Source organism: Xenopus laevis, chromosome 6S (assembly GCF_017654675.1).
Source record: "Xenopus laevis strain J_2021 chromosome 6S, Xenopus_laevis_v10.1, whole genome shotgun sequence".
NCBI classification, from domain to species: domain Eukaryota; kingdom Metazoa; phylum Chordata; class Amphibia; order Anura; family Pipidae; genus Xenopus; species Xenopus laevis.
This window is the reverse complement of record NC_054382.1, coordinates 2,362,234-2,372,745: the sequence shown is the minus strand read 5'-3', so window position 1 is coordinate 2,372,745 and position 10,512 is coordinate 2,362,234. Positions and strand designations below refer to the sequence as shown.

The 10,512-nt window shown below is 37.6% G+C and overlaps 1 protein-coding gene across 1 annotated transcript in view; it reads right to left on the bottom strand.

The window, feature by feature from the left end:
• Window positions 1–5,767: 5,767 nt before the first annotated feature.
• LOC108695504 (oocyte zinc finger protein XlCOF6-like) overlaps window positions 5,768–10,512 on the bottom strand; it is a 72,040-nt gene continuing 67,295 nt past the window's right edge. The window contains exon 2 of the mRNA XM_041568133.1: window positions 5,768–8,914. Coding sequence (XP_041424067.1) covers window positions 6,182–8,650 — 2,469 coding nt within the window. The 5' untranslated portion in view covers window positions 8,651–8,914 and the 3' untranslated portion in view covers window positions 5,768–6,181. The remainder of the gene's footprint in view (window positions 8,915–10,512) is intronic.

Below are 10,512 nucleotides of genomic sequence, written 5' to 3'. Positions count from 1 at the left end.
GGGGGCGGGTCGGAAGGGGCCCTGGACAGTAGTCCCGGTGGGCCCCGGGCCCTCCAGTCCGACCCTGATGGTTAGTGGCAGGTTAGAAGATTGTTCACTGGATACAAGAGTATAATCTGGACGTCTGTGGCCGGCTTTACTGCAACTGGGCAAACTCAGTTTATTACATTAGGGGTACATGACACTTTAATAACGTGTAATTCTGAACTTGTGATGCAAAAACATCTGTTTTTCCCCATGTGTATTAGCCAGGGAAATTTCTTAATTACCCATAATTCATTCTACTCTCCCACAAACCTTTGTACTAATTCACTTTTCCCATAAACCACCACAACATCACATCAATCGGAGCTTCGCCATGCGCAATTCTGGCTGCCATTGTTGGGGGAGGGGCTGGTAAAATCTGTGCCTGAAAGGGGGTCACAAATGTTACACAAATTGCACAAGTTATGTATAAAGATGTGTTACAACTAAAGGATGTTTCCTATTTGCATTGGACTTGCCATTTGCACTTCCGCTCACTTACCTCCAAGTGTTCCTTGAAGTGGAATGTAAAGATGTAACACAAAGATGTAACACAAAGATGTAACACAAAGATGTAACACAAAGATGTAACACATGGGATTTATTATGGGTGGGGGAAGGTGTATAGATCCAGTAACAAAGGCCAGTCTTGTCTCACACACACACAAATCAGTCACACACTTATATCAATACATTCATGCAGCCACCAGGATTCCCAGAACTCACCTTCTACAATAAAAACAAAAACCTGAAATAAATTGGGTTCCCCTAGTGGTCACATATAACCCACAACTAAGGACCCTCAGAAAAATAGCCAGAGATCTACAAGGTGCACTTCATAATGAGGAGAGGCTCAAAAGCACATTCCCAGAGCCACCAGTCCCAGCATTCAGACTCCCAACCTAAAGTCACTAATAACAACAAGTGCCTTATTGCACCCCACCAAAAATGGAACATATCCCTGTGACAAAAAACAATGCAAAACCTTCAGACAACATACCAATTCCAGACACATTAGAGGAATACAGTATCCATGGTCACTACATCTGTTCTACTTCCAATGTGGTGTATTTAATACAATGTGGTGTACTTAATACAATGTGGTGTACTTAATACAATGTGGTGTACTTAATACAATGTGGTGTACTTAATACAATGTGCTGTATTTAATACAATGTGGTGTACTTAATACAATGTGGTGTACTTAATACAATGTGGTGTACTTAATACAATGTGGTGTATTTAATACAATGTGGTGTATTTAATACAATGTGGTGTACTTAATACAATGTGGTGTACTTAATACAATGTGGTGTACTTAATACAATGTGGTGTACTTAATACAATGTGGTGTACTTAATACAATGTGGTGTACTTAATACAATGTGGTGTATTTAATACAATGTGGTGTACTTAATACAATGTGGTGTATTTAATACAATGTGGTGTATTTAATACAATGTGGTTAATACTGTACTTAATACAATGTGGTGTACTTAATACAATGTGGTGTACTTAATACAATGTGGTGTATTTAATACAATGTGGTGTACTTAATACAATGTGGTGTATTTAATACAATGTGGTGTATTTAATACAATGTGGTGTACTTAATACAATGTGGTGTATATAATACAATGTGGTGTACTTAATACAATGTGGTGTACTTAATACAATGTGGTGTACTTAATACAATGTGGTGTATTTAATACAATGTGGTGTATTTAATACAATGTGGTGTACTTAATACAATGTGGTGCATATAATACAATGTGGTGTACTTAATACAATGTGGTGTACTTAATACAATGTGGTGTATTTAATACAATGTGGTGTATTTAATACAATGTGGTGTATTTAATACAATGTGGTGTACTTAATACAATGTGGTGTACTTAATACAATGTGGTGTATTTAATACAATGTGGTGTACTTAATACAATGTGGTGTATTTAATACAATGTGGTGTATTTAATACAATGTGGTGTACTTAATACAATGTGGTGTATTTAATACAATGTGGTGTACTTAATATAATGTGGTGTACTTAATACAATGTGGTGTACTTAATACAATGTGGTGTACTTAATACAATGTGGTGTATTTAATACAATGTGGTGTATTTAATACAATGTGGTGTACTTAATACAATGTGGTGTACTTAATACAATGTGGTGTACTTAATACAATGTGGTGTATTTAATACAATGTGGTGTACTTAATACAATGTGGTGTATTTAATACAATGTGGTGTACTTAATACAATGTGGTGTATTTAATACAATGTGGTGTACTTAATACAATGTGGTGTACTTAATACAATGTGGTGTATTTAATACAATGTGGTGTATTTAATACAATGCACTAAATGCATAACAGGGGACTGTATATACTGAAGGAGACTGGGCAAAGCCTGAGAAAGAGAAATAATCACCACCCATTCACTATAACCAATAAAAAACTGGACACACCAATAGGAAATCATTTCAATGGCCTCATCACTCCATAAAGGATTTAAGAATATGGGCGTTGGTTTGGGCAATCTCTCTCTCTTAAAAGCCTTAACTGGCGGGGGAGGATCTAGGCTCCAGAGTGAAACCAATGTTCCACAAACACTGAATACAGGTAATGCTATTATGCAGAGAATTGTCTTTTTATATTATGACCTGAGAATAAACAAGTTAGGGACCGCCATATGGGGTTTACCTTGACGTGGTATGGTGGCTTTTCAACTTTATGATCATAACTTTGTAACTAAAAAACCCCTGTTTTGTAAACACATGCATTTGCATTTATATTGAATTACTTATGAGACAGGGGCCCAGGGAAGTGCATTGTAAGTAGCGCTTCCATTATACTTAAATATACTTTGATTTAGCCTTAGGAGTGCTTCCACAACCCCCCAATTTTGTACATTGTATTTAATACAATGTGGTGTACTTAATACAATGTGGTGTATTTAATACAATGTGGTGTACTTAATACAATGTGGTGTATTTAATACAATGTGGTGTACTTAATACAATGTGGTGTACTTAATACAATGTGGTGTACTTAATACAATGTGGTGTATTTAATACAATGTGGTGTATTTAATACAATGTGGTGTATTTAATACAATGTGGTGTACTTAATACAATGTGGTGTATTTAATACAATGTGGTGTACTTAATACAATGTGGTGTACTTAATACAATGTGGTGTATTTAATACAATGTGGTGTATTTAATACAATGTGGTGTATTTAATACAATGTGGTGTATTTAATACAATGTGGTGTACTTAATACAATGTGGTGTATTTAATACAATGTGGTGTATTTAATACAATGTGGTGTACTTAATACAATGTGGTGTATTTAATACAATGTGGTGTACTTAATACAATGTGGTGTATTTAATACAATGTGGTGTACTTAATACAATGTGGTGTATTAATACAATGCACTAAATGTATAACAGGGGACTGTATAGAGGAAAGACTGGGCAAAGCCTGAGAAAGAGAAATACTCACCACCCATTCACTATAACCAATAAAAAACTGGACACACCAATAGGAAATCATTTCAATGGCCTCATCACTCCATAAAGGATTTAAGAATTTTGGTTCTTAAGGGCAATTTTAAAACAGATAATGAAAGAAAAGTTTGGGAATATGGCTAATTATATGGACTAATAAAGGACTGAACCAGGTCACAAATACCAACGTGTCTGGATATGGACTAAGATCATAGGGAATTCCTTTGATTCTACACTCCAATAATTCAGCCCTAATTTATATTCAGCTCATTGACCCACATTATGTTGTACCTTATCTGATTGTCTCTTACAGATCCCCTCGTAATGACTTTACACCTCACACACACACACTGATATTCCTTTTAGTTGCAAACAAAAATATAGTTCACTTGTAATTAATGTTCACTCACTTGTATTGCCCAATGTCAGGCTGTGTAGAGGGATATAAACCAGAATAGGGATACTAAAAACAAGAGAAAGCAGTAAAACCCCACACTACATTACTAAAATGAATTGAGATGTAATTATATAAGTGCTTAGTGCTATTATAAACATATGCTTAGTTCTCTATCAATTTAGCACCAACATACAATTAATGGTAATAAATAATTATTTGTATTAACACAATCGATTGAAATACCATTAATTGTATGTTGGTGCTGAATTGATTGAGAACTAAGCATATGATTATAATAGCACTAAGCACTTGTATAATTAGATCTCAATTCATTTTAGTAATGTAGTGTGGGGTTTTACTGCTTTCTCTTGTTTTTAGTATTCCTTTTAGTTGGTCATGTGACCTATGAGCTGAATGTTGTGTATATATATATATATATATATTTATATACCAGAGAACAGCACAACTTCATTGTGATCAGCTTGAGAAAGGAACTTAAATGTTCTGAAAGCTTGTTATGATTATATTATATTATGATTATATTATATTATGAATATATTAGTTATGATTATATTATATTATGAATATATTAGTTATGATTATATTATGATTATATTAGTTACGATTATATTATATTATTATTATATTAGTTACGATTATATTATATTGTTATTATATTAGTTATGATTATATTAGTTATGATTATTTTATATTATGATTATATTAGTTACGATTATATTATATTATGATTATATTAGTTATGATTATATTAGTTATGATTATATTAGTTATGATTATATTATGATTATATTAGTTATGATTATATTATATTATATTATATTAGTTATGATTATATTATTATTATATTAGTTACGATTATATTATATTATGATTGTATTAGTTATGATTATATTATATTATGATTGTATTAGTTATGATTATATTATATTATGATTATATTAGTTAGCCAATAAAGTTATCACCTTTATACCACTTTTGTTATTTTTTTTATTTCAAAAGGGTTGCCCTGTAACACTTATATCCACACATATAGACACTTTGGGTTATTTCCAGAAGGCTGTCCATCTAATATTTGGTTAAATATACATTTTATGTGATCTCTTGTGATATATGTGACCTTAACTATAGAACTTACATTTATTAGGGATACAGTTTATTTTACACTTAAACGTACTTAGTTACTTTTAATTACGTTACTTGCACATCAAACACAGACAATGCAGAGAAGCTTAAGGGTAAGGTCACACTGGGTGTTTCGGGGAGATTTGGCCGCCTGGCGACTAATTGCCTCGTCTTTGCAGCGACCGATCTCCCCGAACACCTACCCTCACTCTTGCGCTGGCTAAAATGAAAAATCGCCATCGCCATGGCCATTCGTTTTCCGAAGTCACTGAAGATTCCTCCTGAGGCAACTTCGGGCGACTTCGGAAAACAAATCGAATAGGGAGCTGCTATCTGGTTACCTTCCCATTGTTCTGTTGTTAGGCTGCTGGGGGTGGGGTAATATCACTCCAACTTGCAGTACAGCAGTAAAGAGAGACTGAAGTTTATCAGAGCACAAATAACATGACTGGGGGCAGCTGGGAAACTGACAATATAGCCCCATGTCAGATTTCAAAATTAAATATAAAAAAATTGGTTTGCTATTTTGAGAAATTAATTCCAATAGGCTCTTTATAGGGAAGCTTTTGTCACAGTCTGTGCATGTGTATGGCGCCTCTCCGATGTGAACTTTCTGGTGAGAGGTAAGTGCTCTCTTACTAGAGTACGATTTCCCACATTCTGTACAAATGAAAGGTTTCACCCCCAAGTGATTATCTCGATGGCTAATAAACTGGTTCTTTTGATCAACGCTTTCTCCTTGTTCTGTAGAAGGGAAACTTTTCTTCTCTGTGTGACTTTCCTGATGAGCGGCAAGAATCTCCTTTTCATTGAAGCTTTGGTCAGATTCTGTACAAGTGAATGGTTTCTCCCCTGTGTGTGTTTTCTGATGAGATTCAAACTTACTCCTACTAACAAAGCCTTTGCCACATTCTGTACAAGTGAATGGTTTCTCCCCTGTGTGCGTTTTCAAGTGACTGACATAGTTGTGCCTATGGTGAAAGCTTTTCCCACATTCGGTACAAACATATGACGCCTCCCCAGTGTGAATTTTCTGGTGATGTACTAGGCTGCTCTTGTACCTGTAATTCCTCCCACATTCCGTACAAGGGTAAGGTTTCTACCCTGTGTGGATTTTCAGGTGGAGTAAGAAGCTGTCCTTGTGTATAAAGCCTTTGCCACATTCTGTGCAAGTGAATGGTTTCTCCCCTGTGTGGGTGTGCATATGAGATACAAGACTGCCCTTTTTAGCAAAGCTTTTGCCACATTCTGTACAAGTGAATGGTTTCTCCCCTGTGTGGGTGTGCATATGAGATACAAGACTGCACTTTTTAGCAAAGCTTTTGCCACATTCTGTACAAGTGAATGGTTTCTCCCCTGTGTGGGTGTGCATATGAGATACAAGGCTGCCCTTTTTAGCAAAGCTTTTGCCACATTCTGTGCAAGTGAATGGTTTCTCCCCAGTGTGGACATGCAAGTGGGTTAGGAGGTTGACCTTTTGTGCAAAGTGTTTCCCACATTCTGTACAAGTGAATGGTTTCTCTCCTGTGTGGATTCTCATATGAGTTACAAGGTTGTATTTTAGAGCAAAGCCTTTGCCACATTCTGTACAAGTGAATGGTGTCTCCCCTGTGTGCATTTTCAAGTGACTGACATAGTTGTGCCTATGGTGAAAGCTTTTCCCACATTCGGTACAAATGTATGTCGCCTCCCCAGTGTGAATTTTCTGGTGATGTACTAGGCTGCTCTTGTACCCGAAATTGATCCCACATTCTGTACAAGTGAATGGTTTCTCCCCTGTATGGATTTTCCTATGAGATACAAGGTAAGCCTTTAGAGCAAAGCCTTTGCCACATTCTGTACAAGTGAATGGTTTCTCTCCAGTGTGGGTGTGCATATGAGATACAAGGCTGCCCTTTTTAGCAAAGCTTTTGCCACATTCTGTGCAAGTGAATGGTTTCTCCCCAGTGTGGACATGCAAGTGGGTTAGGAGGTTGACCTTTTGTGCAAAGTGTTTCCCACATTCTGTACAAGTGAATGGTTTCTCTCCTGTGTGGATTTTCATATGAGATACAAGGGCACCGTTTTTAGCAAAGTGTTTCCCACATTCTGTACAAGTGAATGGTTTCTCTCCTGTGTGGATTCTCATATGAGTTACAAGGTTGTATTTTAGAGCAAAGCCTTTGCCACATTCTGTACAAGTGAATGGTTTCTCCCCTGTGTGCATTTTCAAGTGATTGACATAGTTGCGCCTATGGTGAAAGCTTTTCCCACATTCGGTACAAATGTATGTCGCCTCCCCAGTGTGAATTTTCTGGTGATGTACTAGGCTGCTCTTGTACCCGAAATTGATCCCACATTCTGTACAAGTGAATGGTTTCTCTCCTGTGTGGATTCTCATATGAGTTACAAGGTTGTATTTTAGAGCAAAGCCTTTGCCACATTCTGTACAAGTGAATGGTTTCTCCCCTGTGTGCATTTTCAAGTGACTGACATAGTTGTGCCTATGGTGAAAGCTTTTCCCACATTCGGTACAAATGTATGTCGCCTCCCCAGTGTGAATTTTCTGGTGATGTACTAGGCTGCTCTTGTACCCGAAATTGATCCCACATTCTGTACAAGTGAATGGTTTCTCCCCTGTATGGATTTTCCTATGAGATACAAGGTAAGGCTTTAGAGCAAAGCCTTTGCCACATTCTGTACAAGTGAATGGTTTCTCTCCTGTGTGGATTTTCATATGAGATACAAGGGCACTGTTTTGAGCAAAGCTTTTGCCACATTCTGTACAAGTGAATGGTTTCTCTCCTGTGTGGATTTTCCTATGAGATACAAGGGTACTGTTTTGAGCAAAGCTTTTGCCACATTCTGTGCAAGTGAATGGTTTCTCCCCAGTGTGGATATTCATATGAGATACAAGGGTAATGTTTTGAGCAAAGCTTTTGCCACATTCTGTACAAGTGAATGGTTTCTCTCCTGTGTGGATTTTCATATGAGATACAAGGGTAATGTTTTGAGCAAAGCTTTTGCCACATTCTGTACAAGTGAATGGTTTCTCCCCAGTGTGGACATTCATATGAGATACAAGGGAACTGTTTTGAGCAAAGCCTTTGCCACATTCTGTACAAGTGAATGGTTTCTCCCCCGTGTGTTTTCTGAGGTGACTTAGAAGGCTGGTCTTGGAAGACAGGGTTTTCCCACATTCTGTACAGGTCACATTTCTCTCCCCCGTGTGAGTATTCTGGTGATTGACAAGGAAACTTTTGTGAGAGAAGCGTTTCCCACATTCCTTACAAGTAAAAGGTTTCTCCTTTGAGTGAACACGTTGGTGACGGAGAAGACTGGCTTTTTGAGGGAAGATCTTGTCACATTTTGCACAACTGAAAGACCCGAGTGTGTGAATTCCCTGGTGAGTGAGAAGGGAGAACCTACTGAGGAAGCTCTTCCCAGACTTTTCTGCTGGAGAAGTTTTCCTTTGCTCCTGATTTTGGTCTTTGGTTAGAGATGATGTTTCCTCACATTCAGGATTGGGCTCAGTACCAAAGTCCTGCCCAGACTCCTTGCTGGCCAAATGTTTCTCTTGGCGGTCCATCCTCCTTAGTCTCTGCCGGGCAAAGCCTTTTCTTTCCAGTACAAGCGCAGAGATGGGTGAGAAGATGACCAGTCACAGAAAAGCTTTTCCAGCAAGTCAAAAGGCTTGTGAGCTCAGTCAGTGATCCTTATTCCATACAGTTGGCTCACACTCCTGGGTTTGGGCTGTGCCAGCCTTACAGATTCTTACACACTCGGTTGCCCAAACGTAGCCTTTATAGACTCTGCCAGTATATTCTGATGACTCTTATCATGAAGCAATGTCCTGATAAAAGAAGAACAGAGACATTATATAGAAAACATAAGACAAAGTCGGGGATACAAATTGTGGAAAATGATCGCACAAACGTTTAACAATAATGAGCCAATTGCTTTATATTTGTGATAAAAACATTCATTAACTAAAATAAAGCTTATAGATTATCTTTGGTCTGTATAACAGTTGAGTAGTGGGCATGACTTAAAGGAGAACTAACCCCTACAAATGAATATTGTTAAAAATGGCATGTTTCATATTGTGAACTTATTGCACGAGGCTAAAGTTTGAGCTTGTCAATAGCAGCAATGATCCAGGACTTCAAACTTGTCACAGGGGGTCACCATCTTGGAAAGTGTCTGTGACACTCACATGCTCAGTGGGCTCTGATTGGCTGTTGAGAAGCTAAGCTTAGGGCTCGTCACTAATTATCCAGCAGAAAATGAGCTTCCCTGGCTGTAATATAAGCTGATGCTACAGGTTTGCTGATTATTCAATTCTGATGCTAATTGCACTGGTTTCTGTGATGGGGATTAGCTGGCACTAGAAGAGAAGGCAGTTGGAAGAGCAAATATACATTGGCCAGAATCTACAGATTGCCAGTCTGGGCCTGTATTAAGAACAGAAATAAAGAGGATATTACAGCATGAGTGTTCCCTTGCTCCTCCCTGGAATTTTGCCCTCAAACAAGGCCAATATAAAGCACCACTCACTAGTTGCTCTACTGGGCAGCTGAAAGTCCTCTACCCTAATTTCTGGCCCTTTTGCGCATCACTGAAACTGAAAAGAATTTGAAACACACAGCTATCTTGAATCATGATGTTCTTGTGCTTAGAAAAGATGCGAGAAAGGTTTCTAACTGTTTTCCTAAGCAGAAGAACATCAGCCTCTTTCTTTCTCCTGACAACTTCCTTGACTACTTGCTGGTCAGACTGGTGGGAAACTGACCAGCAGGTGGCGCTGTTGTAACAAAATTCATTCATATTAACAGTACATGTATCCCTTAATATCTTGGAATTAAACATAAATAAATAATGAATGTACATTGCAGAAGTGCTTAGAATAACACTCTCAACAATTTTACACTTATTTTAAAGGTTTACTTATCCTTTAATTTCCCTTTTTTTTTTTCAGGCTCCATATGTTCTGTAGTTCTATTCTACTCTGTACTCTCTGTGCTTAACACTTGCAGCAACTGGATCAGCTCTAATGAGCACCTCCCACCCCATCCAGTCACTGTTCTGCTGAGCTGGGAGTGCAGAAAGTACAGAAGCAAATACAGTGCATGGCTGGAACCTGCTAGCAAAAGTAAGTTGGGCTTTGCACTGCACATGTTTAAAGGGAAGCATGTTGAGCCACGCACCCTTAGGACTTGGGAACTTTAGAAGAGGGGAGGACACAGTAAAGAGAGGGGATGAGAGAGCTGAAAATAATGAAAACTGACGAGGTTCACCTTTAAGTTAAAGGAGACATTTTGAGTAATAAATAAGAATGTACCAGTGCATTATACTCATTTAGATATAGAAGAATTGTGCTTAAAAAAGTAGTGTTTCAGGCTGATTTATTGAATATTTCTGCAAAACCCCTAATAATCCCTCCCTTCTCTT